Below are 26,934 nucleotides of genomic sequence, written 5' to 3' on the forward strand. Positions count from 1 at the left end.
ACCCCGACCTGCTCCTTAATGACCTGTCTCTGTACTGTCTGACCCCTATCTGCTCTTTCATGACCAGTCTCTGTACTTTCTAACCGTTGGACAGTACAGAGACAGGACATTAAGGAGCAGGTAGGGTTAGACAGTACAGAGACAGGTCATTAAGGAGCAGGTAGGGGTTAGACAGGACAGAGACAGGTCATTAAGGAGCAGGTAGGGGTTAAACAGTACAGAGACAGGTCATTAACACGCATCTTGCTCTAGGATGCCTTCAGGTAGACTGAGGAATTTGGGGATTGAACCCAGAACCTCAGCTGGGATTGAAATAGCCTAACCACAATGAACCTGCCCTCTCTACCTACTAGATAGACTAACCACTAGAGGCTTCTAGAAGCTACTCGCTGTGTTATCGTTTTTTTTATACATAGCTAATGCACTTTTGTTGTGTGAACTTGAACCTGTGTAAATATCTGTGTGGGAAATATGTGTGTTGCAAGTATTCTGATTAAACATGTAACCGTAATATGAGATGGTACGTTATGACTTAATGTTGAGACAAAATAAAACATATCAGAAAATACATCTCACCATCTGGTAAGAGCTTTTATTTTGAAAATGCACTGGTTGGACTTTTCTAGATTTGGTCAAGACCTACATCTGTACTGTCCAACCCCTACCTGCTCCTTAATGACCTGTCTCTGTAGTCTAACCCCTCCCTGCTCCTTAATGACCCGTCTCTGTACTGTCTAACCCCTACCTGCTCCTTAATGACCTGTCTCTGTAGTCTAACCCCTACCTGCTCCTTAATGACCTGTCTCTGTACTGTCTAACCCCTACCTGCTCCTTAATGACCTGTCTCTGTACTGTCTAACCCCTACCTGATCCTTAATCACCTGTCTCTGGACTGTCCAACCCCTACCTGCTCCTGATGACTTTGAGTAGGTCAAAGCTTATTTTATCTTATTGGAGAGAAAACAGAGGCTAAAAGCAGACGACTGGTTCAGTATTTAATCAAGCAGTCTCCAGATCGTCTCTTAAAACATTTTACACTCAATTAAAAAGGAAACTCTTTGGCCTCAATTCAGCCGGAGCAACATTGAGCTGTAGGGAAGACCCTGAATCCATTAGTGTTGTTAGGGGTCCCAGCAGGGGTCCCAGCGGGGGGGGACCCAGGTTCCCCCCTGCAGGTCTACGCTGTGGTCGGCTCCCAAGGGACCCACCCTCTCAAAACATTCCACCCCCAGGGCCGTGTTGGAGATACTTGGTGTTCAACAGTCACATTCTCCACCAGTCTGACCGTTAGAAAATAAATCACACCCAATACTTTTATAAAGCATAGTCCTTAAATAAAGAATTAAAAATATGGATGACCAAAAAGTACAGTTTCTTTCCGCCCTCAGGCAGGCAGGCCTGAGGGCGGAGACCTCAGGCCATGGGTCCAGAGACCCACGGCCGACTGACATCAGTTCCAAGGTCGTGAGAAGAGTCAGCAGTGGACCCGGTCCTCTGAAGACTGGATCCTAGGGGTGTTCCACCAGGTCCTCGGGAGACCGGGTCCCCGGGTCCAGGCGGGGTCCTAGTGCAGCTCTACGAACTCCTCCAGGCTGCTGGGGATCTGCTGGCGGTAGCTGATGCTGTGCTGCCGGACGGCGCGCGCTGCCAGGCACTTGAGGCTCATCTTCATCTGGGTCTTCAGGAGGATCTCCGAGACGCCGGTGGTGCTGCGGTCCAGCGGCGTCTTCTGCTGCTTGTTGGTCATGTCCGTGTGGGCGCCCGCCTCCACCAGGCTGATGATGATGGCGTGCAGCGTCAGGAAGTCGCTGATGGGCCGGTGGTACTGCACGATGACGTGCAGCGGGCTGTTGCCCTCGCGGTCCACCGCGTTGACGTTGGCGCCGCAGTCCAGCAGCAGCTTGGTGACCTGGGCGCTGGGGAAGCTGCACACGTCGTTGGTGTGGAAGTCGTCCACCGGCGTGCTGGAGCTGATGGCCAGGTGCAGCAGCGACGAGCCCTCGCGGGAGCGCGGGTCCAGCTGGATCAGGGTGTAGATCTGCTTGTTGATGCGGGCGCGCTCCTCGTCGCTGCACAGCGTCTTGGTGGAGATGCACACGAGGTAGAGGAAGGTGAACAGGTTCGACTCGTAGTTGTCGGTGGCCTGCGGCAGCTCGGCCTCCGGGGCCGCCTCCATGCGCGCCGTGCTCCTCTGGATCTCCAGCACGCTGCAGCCCAGCACCTGCTCCACGGCGGCGGGCCGCAGCGCCTCCTTCAGGTGCACCATCTGGGAGAAGACCTGGGCAAAGCGCAGCAGGTCCTTGTGCGTGTTGCGGCTGCCCTTCTGCCGCAGCCGCAGCGCGTGCAGCCACAGCTTGATGCACTGGTCGAACTCCATGTTGTCCGCGTACACAGCGCCGCGGTAGATGATGGGGTGCGACACGTCGATGTTGTCCGAGCCCAGGATGCGCTCCCGGACCATCAGCCCCTCCATGTGCAGGACGTCCCGGTTGTTGCGGATGGCCTCCAGCTCCTGCGGCGTGCGGCACTCGCTGCGGCCGCCGTAGGCCTCGATGGGCGGGGCCAGCGGCTCCTTGGGGACAGGCCGCGCCGGGTCGCGGTGGCGCTCCAGCATGGCCAGGTACAGGTAGTGGTACGTCTTCAAGATGTCGTAGTTCTCCCGGTCGTTGGCGAACGAGGCGCCCAGCAGCTCCAGGGCCTCGATGCGGCTCGCCACGTCGCAGTCGGCGTGCGCCAGCAGCAGCTCCACCACCTCTGCCTTGCAGCTCTCCGCCGCCACCTTCAGGGGCGTCATGCCGTGGCCGTTCACCACCATGGCCGCCTGCCGCCGCACCAGTGCCTGCACGATGTCCAGGTGGCCCGCCTCGGCCGCGAAGTGCAGCGCGGTGGCGCCGCAGTGGGCCGTGGCGTCGGGGTTGGCGCCGTGCTCCAGCAGGAAGCCCACCACGTCGGCGTGCCCCTTGTAGGCAGCGATCATCAGGCAGGTGTTGTTGTACTTGTTGGTGATGCCGATGTCGGCCGCGTGCTCCACCAGGTAGCGCACGATGTCCACGCGCCCGTCGAAGCAGGCCGCCCGCAGGGGGGTGGAGTTAGTGACGGTGGTGTGGTTCACGTTGGCATGGTGACTGACCAGCAGGCGCACCACATCAAAGTGCCCCGCCCCCGCCGCACACCACAGCGCAGTGGCCCCGTCGATCACGTAGCTGGAGGTCAGGGGTCAGAGGTCAGCAGAGGGCCTGGGACTACCACAGGGCTGACTGGGACTACGACAGGGCTGACTGGGACTATAACAGGGCTGACTGGGACTATAACAGGGCTGACTGGGACTATAACAGGGCTGACTGGGACTATAACAGGGCTGACTGGGACTACAACAGGGCTAACTGGGACTACAACAGGGCTAACTGGGACTACAACAGGGCTAACTGGGACTACAACAGGGCTAACTGGGACTACAACAGGGCTAACTGGGACTACAACAGGGCTAACTGGGACTACAACAGGGCTAACTGGGACTACAACAGGGCTAACTGGTTCTACAACATGGCGGCTAACCGCTCCCCGGGGCCCCAGACTCACCCGTCGAACCGCACCGTGCCGGTCTGCTCGGTGTCCACCCGGTAGTGGTCCAGCAGCAGCCGCACCACCTTGTCGTGTCCGTTCCGCGCCGCGATGATGAGCGGCGTAGAGCGCTGTCCGGCCAGCTGGGTAACGAAGCCCAGCAGGTCGCGTGTCTCCGCCTCGGGGTGGTTCAGCAGCAGCGCGGCCAACGTCAGGACGCGGCCCTCGCTGGCCGCCTTGTAGACGTACCCCGCCAGGGACTCCATGTGAGGGCCACAGGCCGGGACCTCGCTCTGACGGGCCGCCTGCTGTGTGCTCTCCGCAGCAGGCCGCCTCCCATCAAGAGACCAGAAGACCACCGGGATCACATGGAGGGGCTCTGGAGACCCGCCTTCAAGAAGAGCCCGTCTAGGCAGAATGTCGGGGGTCTCGGGGCGCACCCTTTAAGAGGGGTCTCGATGAGCCCGTCTCAGTGCAGACCCTCTGAGGGGGGGGGGGTTCTCAGGTCGGACCCTCTAGGGGCTTCTCGGTGAGCTCGTCTCAGGCGGACCCTCTGAGGGGGGGGTACCGGTGAGCTCCTAGTTTCGGTCTTCGTAGCAGTTCAATACCGAGCGACGATCAGCTTCCGGGAGACCGAGCTGCCGCAGACGGACTAATTCAACCGATCTGCCGGGTCAGAGAGGGTGTGACGTCAGACCGAAACATCCCGAACTCTTCTTGTTTCTAAAAAAAACCACATACGGAACTTTTAGACTCGGTATTTCTGCTCTAAAGGTGCGTTCGTTCTATTTGTTCTCCACCGAAACCGCTCCGGATTCACCTTGTTGCTAACCAGTGACTCGACGGAAGTGTCCCACATAAAAACTGATCCGACTAGGAACGGAAATTAAATAATTTGGACCGTGCGTTATGATAATATATAGTCAGTATTATTGACGCAAATAGTTTTGTGATATATGTTCTACAAAATGTGAAGGGACTTCATTCTTTATTTCTTAAATGGCCATTTCATTTATATAGATTGTTTCTTTGTATACAGGGTGCTGACTGATCCATGAAGACAATACACTGGTAGACACTCAACTAAACAATCAGTTATGAGTCACATTTAAATGAATTCATTAGGCAGGGTCGATTTTGGTTCTTAGAAGGTTTATTAAAGAAATTACACCAAATAAATGATTTTCACAATCAACTACAGGGAAGTTAATGTACTTATTGTTAGTCTAATTGAATAAAGGTATCTGCTAATTACCCTAAATGTAAATGTAAAGTACGTAAAATTCCAACATGGGTTCCTCCAAGTCCCCAGAACGAGCTATAGAGCGGTTAGTCAATCCTTCCTTCCAGCCACCATTTTGGACCACATTCCTTGGATTGGAAATAAGGCAGATCATCTTACTGGGCAATAAAACGCACAAAGGGCTTCTAGACCAGAATGTTTTAATGTGTAAACATCATATACAAATATAAAGAATGTTTCTAAGATCCTGATTCACAGTCATCAAACACAGTGTGTGTGTGTGTGTGTGCGTGTGTGTGTGTTAGTCATCTGGTTCCGTCACACACTGCTCCACGATCTCCCTCAGGTCGGGGTTCTCCATTGCCGCCGCGACCCGCTCCTTATCGTTGATCTGTTTGTTAACTAGACAGAGAACTAGAGAGTTACCTAGACAGTTAACCAGAGACTAAACTAGACAGAGAACTAGAGTTAATTAGACACAACGACAGTTAACTAGAGTAGGCTTGCTGGACACACACACACACAAACACACACACACAGGCCACTCACTGTCTTCCTCTGTGGAGTGGGTTCCTTCAGAGACGTAGATCTCCAGCTGAAAACATCTACATCTTAACAACATAACCATGACTTACATAAAAATGAATGACATAACCATGACTGACATAACCATGACTACAGGTGAGGTGACGTAGGTATGAGGTCATACCTTGTGTTTGAAAGGTAAACAGCGCTGCAGTTTGACCTGTAAGCACAGACCTGCAAAACATAACATGAACCACCGGTTACCGTTGAGACCAATATGTAATGAGGGGCTGAACACACACACACACACACACACACACACACACACACACACACACACACACACACACACACACACACACACACACACACACACACACACACACACACACACACACACACACACACACACACACACACACACACACACACACACACACACAGAGAGAGAGAGACAGACAGACAGAGAGAGAGAGACAGAGAGATGGTCGTGTGGCTTCATCACGGAAGTTGTACCGATAAGGGTGGCCAGCGAGCAGTGGGGGACGGTGGGCGAGAACTTGATGATGATGAGGTACTCGTCGCCCGGCAGCGGGCGGACTTCCACGCAGCTCTCCGTCACCACGTCCAGCTCCTCCAGGGTGTTCGGCTTCTCCGGGTCCCGTATAGACCGGATCACATCTACGGGATGAGGGGTTCCTTCATTAACAAACTACTACCTCCATAGAGTTACAACTATATGTACCACAGTATCTTACCGTAGACCTCTAATTCTTTTTCCTCCATGTTCATGGTGTCTAAAGGTCATTATTCTTCTTGGTCCCACTGAGTCTGGACGGCGCCATAGCAGTTTACCAGTATAACCAGTTAAAGCGAATTAGAACATTATCCAGAGAACATTATCTAGAGAACATTACTTAGAGAACGTTATCCAGTTAACATTATCTGATCGCTTCCTCCAGGTCGTTCCGCTCCAGACCAAAGCAGTCGAGGTCAGAAGCTAACTACACGATAACAACAATAACGTTGTGAGGGTATTGTCTATAACGTGAAACGTAAATAAAGCATACAACAAGCCCCGTTTTGGTCCTGTCATTGAATTTCGAATTATTTAATCAACTCTTCAGACACTTTTCGATTAGCCGGCCTGGATCAGCTGACCTCCACGTCATGTGACATCCACAGCATCATGTGATCATTATATTGACATGAAGCTCCATGATGCTACAGTTGTCAGGAGATGACCATATCTAACCCAGTAGCTCCAGTGTTCCTCTGTGTTCTTATCCTCTTATAGCCACCATGTCGCAGCAGAGCAGCGGCCTGGAGGTGCTGCTGGTCCCGGGACACCCGCTGCTGGGCCGGGTCAGGTCCGGGGACAGGGTGGCCCTTCTGTCCGGCGGCGCCCTGCTGGGCCGCCTGGATTCCCGGGGCGGGCTGACCGTCGGGGACCTGGCTGACCGTGGAGAGGTCCTTGGGGGCTCCGCCACACTGGAGGGGTCCTTCTCAGAGTAACTATGTGGCTTGTCTCTGAGGTCCTGTTTATATCTTTTGGTCGTCTAGGATTTTCTTCTACTGAGTAGAATTAAAATATAAACCTTTTTACCAGACCTCTATGTGAAGCATATTATTATATAAGCACATTTTGTTGGATTAGTTTGATTACATTGCTGTGTGTAGACAGAGAGTACTTTTCCTTATCTATTTGTGTTGTGTCTGTTGATTAGTTTTGCCTGGGAGGAGGTTACCCCTGAAGGAGGAGAAGGAGGCGGAGGAGGAGGTGGCCCATCCAGGCTGCTCGCGGTCACAGGCAGCCAAGACGTGTGTCTGGTGACGGTTGTGACGGGGGCAGCTGATGGAGTTGGACTGGTGTGTGTGTCTGAGTGCCCCGCCGGCCGCCTGCTGAAGATGGCAGAGGACAGCGGGTTCAGTGAGTGTGGACAGACTTTTTAAATGAATCACTAGGATGACTCTGCATGTTCAGTGTTATCATTATTCACTATGATGTTAGTGTTGATCATTATTCACTATGATGTTAGTGTTGATCATTATTCACTATGATGTTAGTGTTATTATTCACTATGATGTTAGTGTTGATCATTATTCACTATGATGTTAGTATTATTATTCACTATGATGTTAGTGTTGATCATCATTCACTATGATGTTAGTGTTATTATTCACTATGATGTTAGTGTTGATCATTATTCACCATGATGTTAGTGTTATTATTCACTATGATGTTAGTGTTGATCATTATTCACCATGATGTTAGTGTTATTATTCACTATGATGCTGGTGGTTCGATGTATCTTTGGACGAGGAGAAGGGAAATCTGATGATCTAGCGAGACGCATTGAAATCCATTTATTTATAATCACATGAAAAACCCTTTCTCCAGGCGTCTCCAGGCTCCAGAGTGTGAGGCTGCTGAGCTTCCAGGACTCCTGTTCTGTCCTCCTGCTCAACTCCTCCCTGCTTCTCACCCTGCACTGGAGACAGGAGGTGCAGGGTGAGGAGGAGGCCCGGGACCCAGAGGAGAGCCAGGACCTGGAGGAGAGTCAGGAGCTGGAGAAGGAGGAGGAGGAGGTGCAGATGGTCTCCTCCTGCTCCCTCCTTGTTCAGGGGGAGCAGGAGGAGGTGTCCTCCTCCTGTCTGTCTGCAGGAGTTCTGTTCCTCCTCTGCAGGAGTGGACTGATCTGTATCCTTAACTCACATGATTTACTAGTAATTAGTAACTAGTACGATTACTACCACGTGGTTTGATAAACTATATATGATGTATTACTATCACTGTAAGTCTAATGTAAGTATTATACCTTGGTTAGGTAAGGGTGACGTGGGTTAGTTGAAGTGTAACCTGGGTTAGTTGAAGCGTAACATTGTTTCTTTAACCAGACACCAGGTGGTTATGACATCACGGCCGGCAGTCTGCTGGCGACTGTCGACCTGCCCTCCTACCTGAGCTCGCTCAGGGAGGAAGAACCCTCCCCCTCCCCCTCCTCCTCCGCCTCTTCCTCCCACTCCTACCCCGCCTCCTTCAGTCAGCTCCGTGTGTCAGCTGACCTGAGCACTGCCGTCGCTCTAAGCCCCACCCACACGGCGGTGGCAGTGGACCTGAACCACTACTTCAGGTAGGAGTGCTTGGTTTGGTTATTTTAGTTAGTTTAGTTAGTTCAGTTAGCTACAATGGGTGAGTTAGTAGGGATGGGCTGAGTTTCTTAAAATGAAGCCTTCCTTTGATAACGAGGTATCATAACATAGATAACCGATATAATATAATTGCAATGTATATAACAGATAGTAGTTTGATAGTTGGTACATGTGAAGGCGTTGAATATTGTGAAGCTGTGACACACACTGCAGACCTGATCCAACTGGCTGCCCCCCCAGGACCCGCCCAGACCACCTGCTGGGAGCGGAGGCCCCTGGGTGCCTGATGACCCCTGAGGGAACCTCCAGGGCCCGGGACGCTGGCTCTCTCAACACCGACCGGTGAGCAGTGCTAACATGTGGGGGATATCCGCGATGCCTTCAAACCCCTCTTATTGTTACTGAGAATTCTTTGGTACAATCCTGATGGTTGCCTTTCACTTCGAAGTTGTACATGTTTTATTTCAACTGTTCGGTGCGACATGGTTGACCTGGTTCTTCTCTGACCCAGTTCTGTTCTGACCCAGTTCTGTTCTGACCCGGTTCTGTTCTGTCCCACAGGTCTTGGGGAGCGCGTCTGACCCGGCTGTACAGCACTGCCCAGGGCCCCGCCCCTTCCCAGGGCCCCGCCCCCTGGTTCTCCGGTCTGCCAGAGGTGGCGTCCCGCATGGCTCTTTCCCAGGCCCGGCTGTCTTTCAGCAGAGTGCCACCGGGGGGTGCCACCGCCCTGTTCTCGGTCCCTGCTTCCTCTATTGCTTCGTTGCTTTCCGTATCCCAATTTTCTGCCCTGGTTACCTTTGTATCCCCTGACGACGGCCAGTCCAGTGTGGCATTGTGGGATTTAGAGTCCCAGGCTGTGAGCTACCACCGGTGTGAGTCAGCGTCTACGGCGGTGAAATGGAAAGGACCGCAACACACTGCGCTTTTAATCAAGAGTGAGTAACATATAGACCTTTTAATCAAGAGTGAGTAACATAGGGCTTTAAATCGGAGTGAGTAACATATAACGCCCTAAATCAAGAGTGAGCTACACATAGAGTTTTAAATCAAGAGTGAGCTACATAAAGAGCTTTAAATCAAGAGTGAGTGACCTATCGAGCTTAAAATCAAGAGTGAGTAATGTATAGAGCTTTAAATCAAGAGTGAGCCACATATAGAGCTTTTGATGAAGAGTGATTAAAGAGGACCTTATTAAACTTTCCAGAGGGTCCTAAGTCAGTCTTCTTCTCTCCAGGGGGTCCTAAGTCAGTCTTCCTCTCTCCTGGGGGTCGTAAGTCAGTATTACCCTCTCCAGGGGGACTTAAGTCAGTTTAACTCTGTCCAGGGGTCCTAAGTCAGTTTTTGCTCCCTCCAGGGAGTCCGGGGTCCGGCGGTGGTCTCTCCCAGGTGATGTTTGATGTGGACCAGCAGCGATTGCTCAGCAGGCTGATGGTGTTCGGGAAGGCAGCGACGGTGGACGCCCTGTGCCACCTGAATACCTGGGGCCGTTGTTCGATCCCGATGCACGCCCTGCAGGTAGGGGGCGCTCCCACCGACACACCAACAGGGCTGTGATGAAGCTCCATGAACTCAACCTCTGGGCAGTTGGCTGGTCGCAGGTCAAAGGTTCTGTGACTGAAGCCCAATGCCCCCGGCCCCTGTGAGCCTCCTGGGGCAGGAGCCCCTCACAGGTAGGCTGCGGACAGCTGGGATAAATTCCGGGACTTTTTCCAGTCGTGTCCCGGGTTGTGTTCCTCAAACAAGCTCTCCTTGTTTGAGGAGCAGAGCTCTCCTTGTTTGAGGAGCAAAGCTCTCCTTATGTTTGAGGAGCAGACTCCGGAGCTCTCCTTGTGTTTGAGGAGCAGACCTTGACCCTTACCCTGTGCTTCACAGGCAGGGCTGAAGAACCGACAGCTGGACACGGTGGACCTGTTTCTGAAGAGCAAAGAGGAGCTGCTGTCCCCCAGTGAGCTCCCTCCGGACCCCCGGGGCGCCCTGCTGTCCCGTAAGGAGACCCCTCAGCCACGCCCTCAGGGCGGCGGCTGGGGTTGTTGTCATGGTGATGTCTGATGTGGTGTCATGGTGATGTGTCGTGATGGTGATGTGGTTTCATGGTGATGTGTTGTCATTGTGACGTGGTTTCATGGTGATGTGTCGTCATGGTGACACGTTGTCATGGTTCCAGGTGTGCAGGAGGTGTGCCCCGCCCTGGACCTGCTGTGCTGCACCATCAGAGATGGCCACGCAGAGCTGCAGTCCAGAGCGTTCTCAGAGCAGCTGCTGAGGACCACCCTGACCTTCCTCCAGACCCAGCTGAGGACCGCCTGCTGCAGCACGCACCGTGAGACACACACACGCACACGCACACGCACACACACACACACCGAGACGCACACACACACACACACCGAGACGCACACACACCGAGAGAGAGGGACACACCCGCACGCACACACACACACACGCGCGCAGACACACACACACACACACACACACCAAATCAACACACACACACACACCGAGAGACACACACACACACACACACACCAAGAGACACACACACACACACCAAGAGACACACACACACACGCACTCACCGTGGTTTTATTATGGTCTGTCCTCAGAGTTGGACGCAGAGCTTCAGAGCTGCGTCTCCATCCTGAACCGATACGTCTTCCAGCTGTGGACCCTGATGAGGTCATTCCCCTGGGCCTCCAGCCAATCAGAGCCAGCAGCACCTAACCACCTGACCGCTGACAGCCAATCAGATCCAGCCGCACCCAGCCACCTGACCGCTGACAGCCAATCAGAAACAGAACAGCACCAGAGATGGGAGCATCTCTCCACCGAGGTGAGCCACCACACACACACCAACCCTCTGCACACAGCCCCCTACTACCAGGATGAGGCATCAACTGTGTGTGTGTGTGTGTGTGTGTGTGTGTGTGTGTGTGTGTGTGTGTGTGTGTGTGTGTGTGTGTGTGTGTGTGTGTGTGTGTGTGTGTGTGTGTGTGTGTGTGTGTGTGTGTGTCAGGAAGCGGTCCGGCGGGCCGTGCTCTGCGGCCGGCTGCCCTGCCTCCAGGCCTTCCTGCGCTCCCAGAACAGACCAGAGCAGACGCTGCCCGAGCTGCGGAGGGTGGGCCTGCAGCACGCCTTCTGCTGCCTGGCTCAGAGGCAGCTGCCCCACGCCACCACTCTCTTCAGGAACATGGTGCCACACCCACACACCGTATCCATGGAAACATGACCAATGAGCTTCATGTACTTTATCAACATGTATCTAATGGTTGTGTGTGTGTGTGTGTGTGTGTGTGTGTGTGTGTGTGTGTGTGTGTGTGTGTGTGTGTGTGTGTGTGTGTGTGTGTGTGTGTGTGTGTGTGTGTGTGTGTGTGTGTGTGTGTGTGTGTGTGTGCAGGGTTTCCATGTCAATGAGGTGCTCCACAGTGTGTGTCTGTACACTGACCAGAAGGAGCTCCGGGACTTTGTGGTGAGAACCAATCAAAATCCTCCAAAGTTTCTGCTCCTTTATTCCTATTGGCTCTGGGTTTGTCAATCTGCTTGTGTGGGCGGGGCCTGTGTGTGATTGGCAGGTGGAGGAGCTGACCAGAAAGCAGTGTTTCTCCCATGAGGAGACCCAGAGGGTGCAGTTCTTCAGGGAGGTGGAGAAGCTGGGAGCCACTGCCAGGCTGACACATCCTCCCCAGAACTCTCTGAGGTACAGACCTCCTCTCTCCTCTCTCCTCCACCCCAGAACTCTCTGATGTACAGACCTCCTCTCTCCTCTCTCCTCCACCCCAGAACTCTCTGAGGTACAGACCTCCTCTCTCCTCTCTCCTCCACCCCAGAACTCTCTGCGGTACAGACCTCCTCTCTCCTCCTCTCTCTCCATCTTCATCACACTACACACGTGTTGCTTTCGTTTCATTGGATTCCTTGGTTAACCTGGTTCCATGGTAGACCTGGTTCCATGGTACATGGTAGACCTGGTTCCATGGTACATGGTTAAGCATGTCATCCTGTCAGGCTTGGTTGGTCCGAGGGTTCAGGGTTGTGTTCTTGGTTCAGGGTTGTGTTCTTGGTTCAGGGTTGTGTTCTTGGTTCAGGGTTGTGTTCTTGGTTCAGGGTTGTGTTCTTGGTTCAGGGTTGTGTTCTTGGTTCAGGGTTGTCTTCTTGGTTCAGGTTTCTGTTCTTGGTTCAGGGTTGTGTTCTTGGTTCAGGGTTCTGGAGCTGGCCCGGTCAGACCCGCAGCAGGACCCCACTCTGCTGGGCCTGGACCCGGACCCGGACCGTGTCCCGGGGGGAGCAGGACTGTGGAGCCGCCTCCGGCTGGACTGGATCAGACACTGGACCCCGAACGCCCTCAGCAGCGTTCGGCTGTCCCGCTTGCAGGATGAAGGTACGGCTCCTCACCGCTAGGGGCGCTAGGGCCCAGAAGTACGGCTCCTCACCGCTAGGGGCGCTAGGGCCCAGAAGTACGGCTCCTTACCACTAGGGGGCTAAGGCCCAGGTGACGGTACCGGCTCCTCACCACTAGGGGCGTTAAAGCCCAGGTGAAGGTAAGACTCCTCACCACTAGGGGCGCTAAAGCCAATCTAAGGCACACTTATTCTAATCCGCTCCTTATGCTAGAATTCTGGAGAAGGATACGACTCTGCTGCTAAACCTCACGACCACCTGACACACCCAAACTAACTGGTGCTAACACTGACCGGTGCTAATTTTAACGTGTGCTAACCTATCAGACCTTCGAAACATTCCACATCATGCTAGCCTATGCTAGTAGGTTGTAGCAGCTGTCTCAGCCAGCATGGCGTTAGCGTCAGGCTGTGGGGACTGGGAGGAGGGCTCCTAGACTGACAGAGCTCCTGTTGTCGTCGTAGCGGTGGTCTCCTGCGACGCCCAGACCCTGTGGTCCCACCTGACCGCCCTCAACAACCAGCAGCGCCTGAGCCGCTGGATCCAGAGCTCAGAGGACCGCGACGCCCCCTGCTGGCCGGCCATCACACCTCAGCTGGTCAGGGCACACACGGCCTGCTGCGACCACACCAGGGAGCAGCTGCTCAATCTCCTGGCCAGGTACACACAGCACCACAGTACTCGCCATAGTACTACTGCAGTACTAACCCTGGTACTACTGCAGTACTAACCCTAGTACTACAGCAGTACTAACTCTAGTACTACTGGAGTACTACTGCTGTACTACTGCAGTGCTAACCCTAGTACTATTGCAGTACTAACCCTAGTACTACAGCATTACTAACCCTAGTACTACAGCATTACTATTGCAGTACTAACCCTAGTACTACTGCAGTACTAACCCTAGTACTACAGCATTATTATTGCAGTACTTACCCTAGTACTACTGCAGTACTAACCCTAGTACTACTGCAGTAGTACTAGGGTTAGTACTGCAGTACTACTGCAGTACTAATCCTAGTAATGAGCTGTCTTGTGGTCTCTCTAGGAAGGGGATCTTTGCAGAGGGGGAGGAGCTTGATCTGCTGATGTGTCGTCTGGTCCAGGTGGGAGGGGTGATGTGTGACACCGCCCCTTCCCCCCGATACCACCTCCCGATTGGCCCAGAGCTCCACACCCACTTTATCACCCACTGTCTGAACAACAACCTGCAATACCTCCTTTACACCTACCTGCAGCATCACAGGTGTGTGTGTGTGTCTGTGTGTGTGTCTCTTGTGTGTGTCTCTGTGTGTGTAACATGCGTCTCTGTCCAGGCTGACCCAGAGGACCCTCCGGGTCGGGGTCCCGGGCCGGGGGAACCTGGAACAGGACCCCCCCTGGTTCCACATGATGCTGAGGGTCCAAGAGGTCGCCCAGGACCTGTCAGGTGACTTCCTGTTTCCTCACTTTCCCCCCATTCAAGTGACCAGTGTTCTAGATGATTGAGGTGTTTTCCTCCCAGGGTTCTAGAGGATGAAGGCGTTCTCCAGGGTTCTAGATGATGAAGGCGTTCTCCAGGGTTCTAGATGATGAAGGCGTTCTCCAGGGTTCTAGATGATGAAGGCGTTCTCCAGGGTTTTAGATGATGAAGGCGTTCTCCAGGGTTCTAGATGATGAAGGCGTTCTCCAGGGTTCTAGATGATGAAGGCGTTCTCGAGGGTTCTAGATGATGAAGGCGTTCTCCAGGGTTCTAGATGATGAAGGCGTTCTCCAGGGTTCTAGAGGATGAAGGCGTTCTCCAGGGTTCTAGGTGATGAAGGCGTTCTCCAGGGTTCTAGGTGATGAAGGCGTTCTCCAGGGTTCTAGATGATGAAGGCGTTCTCCAGGGTTCTAGGTAATGAAGGCGTTCTCCAGGGTTCTAGAGGATGAAGGCGTTCTCCAGGGTTCTAGAGGATGAAGGCGTTCTCCAGGGTTCTAGATGATGAAGGCGTTCTCCAGGGTTCTAGAGGATGAAGGCGTTCTCCAGGGTTCTAGGTGATGAAGGCGTTCTCCAGGGTTCTAGATGATGAAGGTGTTCTCCAGGGTTCTAGATGATGAAGGCGTTCTCCAGGGTTCTAGAGGATGAAGGCGTTCTCCAGGGTTCTAGGTGATGAAGGCGTTCTCCAGGGTTCTAGATGATGAAGGCGTTCTCCAGGGTTCTAGATGATGAAGGCGTTCTCCAGGGTTCTAGAGGATGAAGGCGTTCTCCAGGGTTCTAGATGATGAAGGCGTTCTCCAGGGTTCTAGATGATGAAGGCGTTCTCCAGGGTTCTAGAGGATGAAGGCGTTCTCCAGGGTTCTAGGTGATGATGGTGTCCTCCTCCCCAGACCCAGAGCGGCTGTTCCAGGCCAGTCTGACCAGCGCCCAGGTGCTGGTCCCGGGGGGCCAGGCGTCCCTCAGCAGCCTGCTGCTGGAGGGCCACGGCGTGGTGGCGCTGGCCTCACTCATGTTCCCGCCGGGGGGCGTGGACGGGGTGGTGGCCCCGGGGCCCGGCCCCCCCGCCCACAGCCTGGACCACCAGCTGCTGAGGATGGCCTTGGGCCCTTACCCCAAGCTCCGCTCCGCCCTGTTCCCCCCCGGGGGCCCGCGGGCCGGCCTGGGGCCCCCCGACGTCTCCATCTACCAGCTGCTGCAGGTACAGACCATGTATACTCTAATACTACTGTATCGCCAATATTACTATGATATACAGTATACTCTAATACCACTGTATTACCAATAATACTATGATATACAGTATACTCTGATACAGCAGTATTATCAATAATACTATGACACACTGTATACTCTAATACTACTGTATTATTAATAATAGTATGATATACAGTATACTCTAATACTACTGTATTATCAATAGTACGATGATATACAGTATACTGCCCGCGGGCACCGTGTTGGTGACCCCTGATATAGAGTATACTCTGATACAGCAGTATTAGAGTATACTCTAATACTGCTGTATTATCAATAATAATACTACTCTATTACCAATTACACTATGATATACAGTATAATCTAATACTATGATATATATATATACTCTGATACTACTAGTAAGGGTTAGATGGTGAAGGTTTAGTGTTCCTGTTATACAGTAGGTATTAGATGGTTAAGGTTTAGTGTTCCTGTTATGCAGTAGGGATTAGATGGTTAAAGTTTAGTGTTTCTGGTGGAGAGTGAGGGTTAGATGGTTGTGGTCTAGTGTTTGATGTTTTCCTCTGTGTCTCCAGTCTCTTCATCCTCTTCATCAGTCCCGGCTGTTTGGCTGGCAGACTGCCAACCCACTGCTGTCCACCGGTACGGCCAATCACAGCGCACCCCTGACCATCACATCACACACTAACCAATCACATCACACCACTGACCAATCACAGTGCACTCTAACCAATCACAGCGCACACTAACCAATCACAGCGCACCACTGACCGACAAGTCATACACTAACCAATCACAGCGTACCCCTGTCCAACACATCACACACTGACCAATCCCACGCCCCCCTCTGGTCCAGGGTCGTCGGAGCCCCCCCACTTCTCCAGCCCTCTGCTGGTGAGCCGCTGGGCGCTGGTGGAGCGGATGGACTTCCTCTACTTCCTGCGCCACAGCCGGCCCTCCTACGCCTACGCCAGCTTCCTGCTGCACGAACTGGCCGGCTCCGCCGACATGACACCACCGTGAGTGGGAGGAGCTAGGAGGAGGTGGGAGGAGTTAGGAGGAGGTGGGAGGGGTTAGGAGGAGGTAGGAGGAGTTTGGGGGAGTTAAGATGAGTTAAGATGAGTTTAGAGCAGAACAGATGAGAGAACAGGGGAGTTATGGGGTAAGGGGGAGTTGGTATCTTCTCTGGCATGTCTGAACTGTTTGTGTGTGTGTGTGTGTGTGTGTGTGTGTGTGTGTGTGTAGTGTGCAACAGGCCCTGCGTCAGGCCTCCAGGCTGGCCCTGCTCTCCTGCAGCCAGCCCAGCGTGGCAGCAGCCTGCCTGGGCTTCCTCCAGCTTCTGGGGGCCCCAAGCCTGGGGCTCCGCGTGGACCTCCGTGCCCTGCGGCTGCTGCAGGCACACAGGGGCCACAGGGGCCAAGGGCCCCGTCTGGACCTGCTGGGTAACCACACAACGCAGGCCCAATTAATAAATATATAGTATTTGTATATAGTATATGTAGTATATAGTAGTGATGGTTTTAATATAATGATGTTTGGTTCCATGCTAGGTGAGGCGAAGCCAGGGGCAGCTCAAGAGCTGATTGGTTACCTGGAGGAAGCTGTGACTGACAGCCTGGAGCAGAGAGGCATCCCAAGGTACCACCCCAGTCCCTGCTGGTCGGGACCAGTTTGAGATGATCTGGACTGGTATTAATGTGTGTGTGTGTGTGTGTGTGTGTGTGTGTGTGTGTGTGTGTGTGTGTGTGTGTGTGTGTGTGTGTGTGTGTGTGTGTGTGTGTGTGTGTGTGTGTGTGTGTGTGTGTGTGTGTGTGTGTTCCCAGGTCTTCCATGGAGGCTGGCCAAGAGTGGGCGGTTCCAGTCCAGTTCTGTCAGCTTCACTCATTGGCCCTCAGCTCGGTTTATCCGGCCCATTGTGCTGCCGACGGACAGTGGCTCCACTTCCTGCTGTTTGTCCAACTGCACAGTTTCCCCCCCAACCAGGTACCATAACCTTAACCCAACCAGGTACCATAACCTTAACCCAACCATGTAGCTTAACCCAACCAGGTACCTTAACCCCACCAGGTACCTTAACCTTAACCCAACCAGGTACCTTAACCCCACCAGGTACCATAACCTTAACCCAACCATGTAGCTTAACCCCACCAGGTACCTTAACCCCACCAGGTACCTTAACCTTAACCCAACCAGGTACCTTAACCCAACCAGGTACCTTAACCCAACCAGGTACCATAACCTTAACCCAACCAGGTACCTTAACCCCAAAAGGTACCTTAACCTTAACCCAACCAGGTAACTTATGGTGCTTTTCCACCGGCGGGTAACCTTCGGACCCAGCACGCCTCAGCCCAGTAGTGGGGGTGCGGTATAGCCCAGCTCAGTTACGGCTCACGTTTCCACCGCCGAAAGTACCCTTATGGTACGGCAGGTTTTAAGCTTGATGGCGATAGCCGCGGCAGCTATGTAAGCATCGTGACCATAGCAGCCCGACACAGTTTAGCCTGCTATTAAATCCAAGGCAAAGAAGAAAGCGACACAATAAACAATGTAGGACGTCCAGTAAGGCCTTCAAACTTTTGTGCAACATTTTCTTAAATAAACAAAGCTTTCGCCATTGTACAGAACTACCTCGCGGGTAGTGCGTTTGTTTGTTATTATCCCCCTGTCGCACGGAACTGACGATTCGGTCGACCAATCAACTGACGGTGTGTGTAGCTCAAACTTGCCGGCACCCTTTCAGACCAGGTACCTTAACCTTAACCCACCCAGGTAACTTATCCCTAACCCAACCAGGTACCTTAACCAAACCAGGTACCCTGTTTTAAACTAGTCTGTTTACCTGTTTAGTAATCACCTGTTCACCTGACTACCCCTTTACCCCTTTACCCCGTTCATCCGTTCATCCGTTCATCCGTTCATCCGATCACCTTTTCACCGTTCCAGGTGAGGACCCTTGCCTCCCAGTTTGGCCCCGCCCTCCAGGGTCACCTGAGTCTGGCGTTCGAGGAGCTCCGCCTCCAGGGCCCTGGCTGGCCGGCTCCGGGGCCCCAGAGGGAGCTGCTGCAGGTGGCCCTCCAGAGCCAGCTGGACCGCAGCCCATGGAGACGGCTGCTGGGGGAGGCCCTGGAGAGACGCTGCCCCCTGCTGGCCGTCCTGGCCGCCTGCGCCCAGGTCAGAGGACTGGGGTTAGCCCCTCCCAGTACCACCTACTGGGAGGTTAGGAGCACACTGACTGGTACTGGAAGGTTAGGACCACTTGACTGGGACTGGGAGGTTAGGACCACTTGACTGGGACTGGGAGGTTAGTAGCACACTGCCTGGGACTGGGAGGTAAGGACCACCTGACTGGTACTGGTACTGGGAGGTAAGGACCACCTGACTGGTACTGGGAGGTTAGGATCAGACTGATTGGCCCCCCCAGGGCACCCAGGTGAAGGTCAGGGTGGGACTGACCCACAGTACCAACCAACGTCCTGTTGTGATTGACAGGGGGCGGAGCCTCTGCAGTGCTTGTGTGTCTGGGTGCTGACCAGCGTTGATGATGTTACGGCGGCGGAAGCCACAGCCCACCTCCAGGACGCTGCCCAGCACCACGATTGGACCCTCCATGACCTGTCAATCATCTGGAAGAACACTCTGAGTGGAGGTCGAGTGAAGCCCCTCCTCCTGGGCTTCACACTGTTCCAGAAGGTGGGGGCTATACATGTACTCTAATACTATGTACTCTGACTACTATGTACTCTGTATAACTATGTACTCTGAGTACTATGTACTCTGTAGTACTATGTACTCTGTTAACTATGTACTCTGTATTACCATGTACTCTGAGTACTATGTTCACATATTGGACTGGTCATGGAAAGTAGTGTGACACTGAATCCTATCGTCTGTCTGTCTACCTGCCTGCCTGTGTGTCTGTCTGTCTGTCAGGAGAGTCCTCTGGTGCTGCTGTTGGAGATGTTTGAGCTGTGTGCTGAGTTCAGGAACTACGACGCGGCCAGAGACAAACTCCTGCTCTTCCAACACTCCCTCCTCTCAGTAAGTCAGCTGCTATGGAGACACAGCATCCTGTTGTTAAGGGGACGCAGCCTCATGTTGTCATGGGGACGGGGCTCAGGTCACGCTGTAGTTCGTCTGTAATTCATTAGTGGACATCGTTGTGGGTATACAATTGACCTGAGGCTCTCTCTCTATCTCACTCTGTCTCATACTCTCTCTCTCTCTCTGTCACACTCTGTCTCACTCTTGATTTCACTCTGTCTCTCTTTCGGTCTCATTTCCTGCCTACCTCCCTCTGTCTGTCTCCCTCTGTCTGTCTGTCTGTCTGTCTGTCTGTCTGTCTGTCTGTCTGTCTGTCTGTCTGTCTGTCTGTCTGTGTCTGTGTCTGTGTCTGTGTCTCTGTCTCTGTCTCTGTCTCTGTCTCTGTCTCTGTCTCTGTCTCTGTCTCTGTCTCTGTCTCTAGTTGCGGAGCAGTGGTGCTGAAGGTTGGGTTCCCCAGGAGTGGGTGGAGAGCCAGGCGTCGGTGCTCCTGATGGTGCTGTTCCAGCGGAGCTCCGACCACTTTCACCTCCAGAGACTGGTGCAGCTCCTCCATCACTCAGAGCACAGCCTGCAGGCCCACGGTCAGACCGCAGCACGGGTGGAGCAGATCCATAGGACATGTTAGGGTGGAGTAGATCTATAGAGGATGTTAGGGTGGAGTAGATCTATAGAGGATCTATAGAGGATGTTAGGGTGGAGTAGATGTCTAGATCTATGGTAGATGTCTAGATCTATAGAAGATGTGTAGATCTATAGTAGATGTGTAGATCTATAGTAGATGTCTAGATCTATAGTAGGTGTCTAGATCTGTAGTAGGTGTCTAGATCTATAGTAGATGTGTAGATCTATAGTAGATGTGCAGATCTATAGTAGGTGTCTAGATCTATAGTAGATGTGTAGATCTATAGTAGGTGTCTAGATCTATAGTAGATGTGTAGATCTATAGCGGTGCTGTCCTGTCTCCCCAGGAGTGGACCTGGGGGTTCTGGCCCGGCTCAGCGCGGTGCTCCAGGGGAGTCCAGTCCGCCTCCCCCTGGCCCTGCTCTCCCGCTGCTCCCCCCAGGTCCTCCAGGAGGAGTACCAGTGCCTCCTGGAGGAGCTGGTGGCCGCGGGGCTGCTCTCCCGGGCCCAGCGCGTCGCCCAGCTGGCCGGCATTCCGGCTGATGCCTTGCTCATCAACCAGGTCAGCGGGATCACTCTCTGTCTGTGGGTCTGCCTGTCGGTGGGATGCCTGTCTGTGGGTCTGTCTGTCTGTGGGTCTGTAAGTCTGCCTGTCTGTGAGACTGCCTGTATGTGGGTCTGCCTGTCTGTCTGCACAAAGACTTTTGATGCGGTGTTTGTTGAATGTCAGACTCCTGATTGGTTTGTTTCATGTGCAGCTGCAGCAGGACGTCCAATCACAGCGGTCGAAGCGGCGCTGGGGGCAGGAGGAGGTGAGGGTCCTCTTCTGGAGGCGATGTCACCAGCAGCTTCAGGGCCACGCCCCCGACCCCCAGATCGCCGCCCACTTCTTCCAGGAGCAGGCCGGCGCCCGGCCGCTCTGTGCCCAGGAGCGGTGCCTCCTGCTGGGCATGGCGGGGCATTGGCTCTCCCTGGTGGAGCCCACGCCCCTGGAGCGCCTGGAGGCCCTCGAGAAGGAGAGCTGGATCAGCAGGCTGCAGGAGGAGCGGCAGGAGGAGCAGCAGCAGCAGGAGCAGGAGGAGGAGGAGCAGAAAGAGGAGAAGGAGGAGGAGCAGGAGGAGCAGAAAGAGGAGAAGGAGGAAGAGGACGCGGTGTTGAACCCAGGTGGAGACACCACCTCGTATGACTCCCTGATGGAGGAGTTCTCCTTCTCCAGGATCGCGGCCCTGAACCACGACTCCTACCTGAGTCTGGCTGGACTCCCGGGGCCCGATTCCCCTCCCCCTCCCCCAGAGGGGGCGGACCCCCCGATGGGCCCCGCCCGACGCCGTCTCCTCGGCCGCCTGATTGGCCAGCTGCTGGACGAGGGGCGTGTCCACGAGGCCTCCCGGGCATGCCGGTACTTCTCCGTCCACCTGCCCGACGTCTGGCTGGCGCTGCGCTGCCGCGAGCTCGCCACCGGAGGGGCGTCGAACCCGCAACCGCAGGAAGGGACATCTGATCCTGGGACCAGCGTGCCAAGCTGTAGGTGGTTCAGACCCTGACTCCTCCCCCTCTCCCCCTCTCCCCCTCTCTTCTTCTCCTTATTCGTGATCTAATCCTTAACCCATCTCTCATCTCTCTCTCTCTCTCTCACAGCTCCTTCTAGCGGTAGTCCCTCGTCCTTCGTGATGCTGCCCCCCCCCGACGACCCGGTCCTCACCCAGCTTCAGGCGCTTCTCGATCAGTGTCACCACGGCAACAACTACTGCAGGCAGATCCTGAGTCTGTACCAACTGTCCAAGGTACATGCTAACAGCAGCGCTAACGGCTGCTAAAGTACTGCTAAGAACTAGCATACAAATATAGTAATAATACTTAAACTGGCAGCGCCAACAATGAGCTATCCTAGCTTGTACCATGGTCTGGGGGAATACTCGATTCTGATTGGCTGCAGTGTGTGAATTAACCCCTGATATACAGACACCTGCTAAGTAGTTCCAGTCAAATTGTCTGTTCAGCCTTCAAAACGAGCCTTCAAAACTTCAAAATGAAAAATTAAACTGCATTCAGAGAACGTGGTTATATGCTATAGACCCTATAGTATCTGTGGTTTAAAGGCTGGGACGAATTTCAAATTATAAATATGTACACTTTATGTTGAAAGTATAGATAGACCGTCGCGATTCCCATTGAAACGAATGGCGCAGTGATTCAGTCTTCAAAACGAGAGCTGGTAAATTGTGAACAATTAATTAAACTGTAAACGCGGTTATATGCTTTAGACCCTAGAGTATCTGTGGTATAAAAGCTGGGACGAATTTCGAATTATAAATATGTACAATGCATAACTTTAGCTCTCTGGCTCATAGCTGAGCGGACTAGAATACCTTCCGTCGCCAAGTCGTAACTAAGGCCCGTCTTATTTACTGGAGGAGTGAACAACGTTTCCGTTGCATAAGAACCTTACAGGATGGTAATGATTGTTCCAGGTATTAGTCAAACCCTCAGGCGTTACCAGGGAAACAAAGTTATGGCTTTTGAAAAACTTTATATTTGGATTGTAAAATGCATGAAAATATAAATTAGTGGTCTTAATTTATTTTCTTTGGCAAGTGACCGTGGTATAAGCGGGATATTGCCCTTCGAGGTGTCCATTTTCAGGAATTAATGGACTTCGCGGAGGCAACCCTTCTTAGGCCTCTGCGTCGTCCATTAATTCCTGATAATGGACACCTCGTCGGGAATTATCCATTACATACAGGCTAGTATCAGCTATCCTAGCATACAGGCTAGTATTAGCTATCCTAGCATACAGGCTAGTATCAGCTATCCTAGCATACAGGCTTGTATTAGCTATCCTATCATCCAGGCTAGTATAAGCTATCCTAGCATACAGGCTAGTATCTGCTATCCTAGCATCCAGGCTAGTTGAGCTATCCTATCATCCAGGATAGTATCTGCTATCCTAGCATCCAGGCTAGTTGAGCTAGCCCCAGTTACACCTCCTCCTCCCAGGACCTGCGCTGCTCCTTCGAGGAGCTGAGCCAGGAGGAGCCGCAGACGCTGCTGGACAAGCTGCTGCGCTGCGGCCACCCGGAGCGCTACCGCCGCGCCGAGGCCTTCGTCAGGGCCCAGGGCCTCGCCCCCGAGGCCACGGCCCGCTTCCTGGCCAACGCAGCGCTGCACGGCCTGCAGGCCGAGCCCCCGGAGCCCCCGCTTGGTGAGTACTCTAACCCCTACCTGCTCCTTAATGACCTGTCTCTGTACTGTCTAACCCCTACCTGCTACTTAATGACCGGTCCCTGGACTGTCTAACCCCTACCTGCTCCTTAATGACCTATCCCTGGACTGTCTAACCCCTGCCTGCTTTGACAGACAATTGTAATGTGTGTGTTGTGCCAGCAGACAGACAGACAGGTGTAATGTGTGTGTTGTGCCAGCAGACAGACAGGTGTAATGTGTGTGTTGTGCCAGCAGACAGACAGGTGTAATGTGTGTGTTGTGCCAGCAGATAGACAGGTTCTGAGGCTGTGTGGAGACTCCAGTCTACTTGGGCGCCACCTGCTGGACAAGATCCCCACCCTGAGAGTCAGCCAGGTGGCCTGCTGTAAGACACACACACACACACGAATGCACACTGACTCTATGGGTCCAGCGGTGGAGCTGCTTGTCCTGGCCCACCACTACTTTACTATGTATTGTATCACTATGGGTCCAGCGGTGGAGCTGCGTGTCCTGGCCCACCGCTGCTTTACTATGTATTGTATCACTATGGGTCCAGCGGTGGAGCTGCGTGTCCTGGCCCACCACTGCTTTACTATGTATTGTATCACTATGGGTCCAGCGGTGGAGCTGCGTGTCCTGGCCCACCGCTGCTTTACTATGTATTGTATCACTATGGGTCCAGCGGTGGAGCTGCGTGTCCTGGCCCACCGCTGCTTTACTATGTATTGTATCACTATGGGTCCAGCGGTGGAGCTGCTTGTCCTGGCCCACGACTGCTTCAGCCTCAGCTGTGACATGGAGGGAATTGTACGGGTGCTCCACGCCGCACGCCACCTCAGCCACGCCCACCTGGCGCCCGGACAGCACTTCAACCTGCTGGTAAACCCCGCCCCCCCCCCCGAGCACTTAGCCCCTCCCCTATGTAGCCCTGCCTCTTTTAGCCACACCTCACCAAGCCCCTCCTCTTAGTTTGTTTACTTTGGTTTGTGTGCGTGTGTGTGTGTGTGTGTGTGCGTGTGTGTGTAGGTGCGGCTGCTGACCGGGATCGGTCGCTATGACGACATGACCTACGTGTTCGACCTGCTTCATCAGAACCACCGCTTTGAGATCCTGCTGAGGAAGAAGCTGGACATACACACCGTAAGCACACACACACACACACACACACACACACACACACACACACACACACACACACACACACACACACACACACACACACACACACACACACACACACACACACACACACACACACCTCTACCTCACTGTGTGGGGGCGTGTCCTCCCTGGGCGTGTCCAGAGCTCCAGTCTGAAGGCGGCCCTCCTGGACTACATCAAGCGCTGTCTCCCTGGCGACAGCGAGAAGCACAACATGGTGGCGCTGCACTTCAGCATGCGCCGCGAGATCGGGGAGAACCACGAGATGGCCGCGCGCACGCAGCTCAAGATCATCCACTCTCAGCCCTGGGGTGAGCTAGCACACTGCTAGAGAGGGAGCTAGCCTACTTCTAGGGAGGAAGCTAGACTAGCATTCTGCTAGGGCAGAAAGCAGACACACTGCTAGGGAGGGAGCTAGCCTACTGCTAAGGGGTGAGCTTGGCTAGCATACTGCTAGGGAGTGAGCTAGCCTAGCGTCCTGCCATGTAATGAGTTAGCCTGGGGTACTCCCATGTAATAATTTAGCCTAGCGTCCAGCCATGTAATGTGTTAACCTAGCGTCCTGCTATGTAATGAGTTAGCCTAGCATCCTGCTATGTAATGAGTTCGCCTAGCGTCAGGTTCTGTAGTACCAGGGTCTAACAGGCGGTTTGTGTCCCCAGCCGTGACCCCGGAGCTGAGCAGCTCTCTGACCAAGGTGCTTGGCCTCCTGAAGGACGCCGCCGAGAGCTACCACAAGGTAGGCTCCTCCCCCCTCTCCCCCCCCCCCCTCCCCCCCTAGATCACACCAGACCCACACGTCTGTTATGGAACCATTATCAATCAATATCCTCAACATTAACAAGTAATAAATATGTCTGTTTTCAGACTTTTAGTTTGTATGTTTGATACGGCAATTTATGTTGAGCTTTAAGATATGGGGGCCTTAATGTGTGTGTGTGTGTGTGTGTGTGTGTGTATGTGTTTGTGTGCGTCAGGACGAGTGCGTGCGCCAGGCCTCCCGGTGTGTGCGTCTGGCCCGGCTGGTGGTCCTCCAGCTCCACCTCCTCTCTCAGGGCTCGGACCAGCGGCTGATCAACCTGCAGCCCGCCGAGACGGGCCCCGCCATGCTGGCCCTGCCGCGCTGCTACCAGGTACTGTGTGTGTGTGTGTTAAGTGTGTGTTGTGTGCGCAGGTGTGTGTGTGTGTTGTATGTATGTAGTTGTGTGTGTTAGTTGTTGGTTTTGTGTGCAGGTGTGTGTCCTGGCAGAGGCGTATGAGCAGGGCGTGGACTGGGCGGAGCTTGTGTACCAGAAGGTGGTTGTGGGCGGAGACTTCGTGTACCTGGAACAGCTGAAGACCTTCTGCCCGCTGGGCGGGGCCCTGATGGAGGAGGTCTCTACCAGGTAGGTCCTCAGGTCTCTACCAGGTCCCCAGGTCTCTACCAGGTCCCCAGGTCTCTACCAGGTCCTCAGGTCTCAACCAGGTCCTCAGGTCTCTACCAGGTCCTCAGGTCTCAACCAGGTCCTCAGGTCTCTACCAGGTCCTCAGGTCTCTACCAGGTCCTCAGGTCTCAACCAGGTCCTCAGGTCTCCAGTAGGTCCTCAGGTCCACTGAACCAGGGAGACCCAAGGCTGCTCTCGGTCTATTTAGTTGTAACACTGTGTATTGTGTGTAACACTGTGTGCATTGTAGGTGTTAGACTTTGTGTATTGTAGGTGTTACACTGTGTGTATTGTGTGTATCTAAGAGTAACACTGTGTGTAATGCGTGTGTGGTGTGTGTGGTAGGATGTGTGTGAAGGAGGCGGTTGGCGGCAGCAGCAGCCAGAACCTGAAGCGGCTGCTGGCCCAGTGTGAGGACGTGGTGACCCGCTACCGCCTGGCCTACAAACACAAGCTCACCGACCTGGCCCAGAGCCTGCTGACCGACGCCCGCACCAGCAGCTACCTCAGTGACCACCTGGCTGTGTGACTGACTGACTGACTGACTGACTGACTGACTACCACTCCGTCAGACTCACTGACTGACTGACTGACTGACTGACTGACTGACTGACTACCACTCCGTCAGACTCACTGACTGACTGACTGACTGACTGACTGACTGACTACCACTCCGTCAGACTCACTGACTGACTGACTGACTGACTGACTGACTGACGGGATCTTCAGAGCTGACAGTTGCTCTGGGCCTTATTACCACGTGTGGCAGATTAACTGAATTTGGAGTTCTGCATTCTGAACATAACCGAACCTGTAATATTCATATAAAATCTGCATTTTCTATCCAACTCATATTTTCTCACTATTAAAATATTCCAATATGCCAGTTGAAAGATTAAGCTTGATTGATGATTACTTATTTG

At 53.5% G+C, this 26,934-nt stretch overlaps 3 protein-coding genes and 1 long non-coding RNA gene across 11 annotated transcripts; 2 read left to right on the forward strand and 2 right to left on the reverse strand.

Moving 5' to 3' along the window:
• Positions 1–1,351, forward strand: LOC132464378 (uncharacterized). Its single transcript, XR_009527248.1, has 2 exons — positions 1–145; positions 187–1,351. It is a non-coding gene; the product is annotated as an uncharacterized LOC132464378 (long non-coding RNA).
• Positions 1,352–1,415: 64 nt separating this feature from the next.
• Positions 1,416–4,841, reverse strand: fem1b (fem-1 homolog b). Its single transcript, XM_060060712.1, has 2 exons — positions 3,580–4,841; positions 1,416–3,203 (listed from the first exon to the last, which is right to left on the reverse strand). The coding sequence occupies exons 1-2, from the start codon at positions 3,825–3,827 to the stop codon at positions 1,565–1,567; spliced, it is 1,887 nt and encodes a 628-aa protein (XP_059916695.1). The 5' UTR covers positions 3,828–4,841; the 3' UTR covers positions 1,416–1,564.
• Positions 4,842–4,987: 146 nt separating this feature from the next.
• ciao2a (cytosolic iron-sulfur assembly component 2A) lies at positions 4,988–6,366 on the reverse strand. The gene is made up of 5 exons (XM_060060716.1): positions 6,088–6,366; positions 5,846–6,010; positions 5,514–5,563; positions 5,354–5,399; positions 4,988–5,206 (listed from the first exon to the last, which is right to left on the reverse strand). The coding sequence occupies exons 1-5, from the start codon at positions 6,119–6,121 to the stop codon at positions 5,106–5,108; spliced, it is 396 nt and encodes a 131-aa protein (XP_059916699.1). The 5' UTR covers positions 6,122–6,366; the 3' UTR covers positions 4,988–5,105.
• Positions 6,367–6,509: 143 nt separating this feature from the next.
• Positions 6,510–26,904, forward strand: spg11 (SPG11 vesicle trafficking associated, spatacsin). 8 transcript variants are annotated; one of them, XM_060060704.1, is made up of 41 exons: positions 6,513–6,840; positions 7,057–7,259; positions 7,731–8,030; positions 8,235–8,463; positions 8,696–8,824; positions 9,044–9,417; positions 9,837–9,997; positions 10,355–10,466; positions 10,647–10,802; positions 11,086–11,312; positions 11,496–11,672; positions 11,877–11,948; positions 12,052–12,176; positions 12,679–12,857; positions 13,342–13,537; positions 13,926–14,123; positions 14,194–14,306; positions 15,227–15,534; positions 16,130–16,196; positions 16,411–16,573; positions 16,800–16,996; positions 17,105–17,192; positions 17,378–17,537; positions 18,501–18,773; positions 19,047–19,247; positions 19,488–19,595; positions 20,020–20,179; positions 20,567–20,781; positions 20,978–21,743; positions 21,858–22,003; positions 23,217–23,421; positions 23,710–23,808; positions 24,172–24,305; positions 24,453–24,566; positions 24,730–24,898; positions 25,250–25,326; positions 25,565–25,720; positions 25,821–25,972; positions 26,357–26,568; positions 26,629–26,658; positions 26,731–26,904. In XM_060060704.1, the coding sequence occupies exons 1-39, from the start codon at positions 6,632–6,634 to the stop codon at positions 26,538–26,540; spliced, it is 7,302 nt and encodes a 2,433-aa protein (XP_059916687.1). In that variant the 5' UTR covers positions 6,513–6,631; the 3' UTR covers positions 26,541–26,568; positions 26,629–26,658; positions 26,731–26,904. The 8 variants fall into 8 exon arrangements, with proteins under 8 accessions (XP_059916692.1, XP_059916687.1, XP_059916688.1 ...); XM_060060705.1 differs by having other exon boundaries at positions 26,357–26,556; XM_060060703.1 differs by having other exon boundaries at positions 6,514–6,840; positions 26,357–26,564.
• The last annotated feature ends 30 nt before the right edge of the window (positions 26,905–26,934 follow it).

This window comes from Gadus macrocephalus, chromosome 9 (assembly GCF_031168955.1).
Source record: "Gadus macrocephalus chromosome 9, ASM3116895v1".
NCBI classification, from domain to species: Eukaryota; Metazoa; Chordata; class Actinopteri; order Gadiformes; family Gadidae; genus Gadus; species Gadus macrocephalus.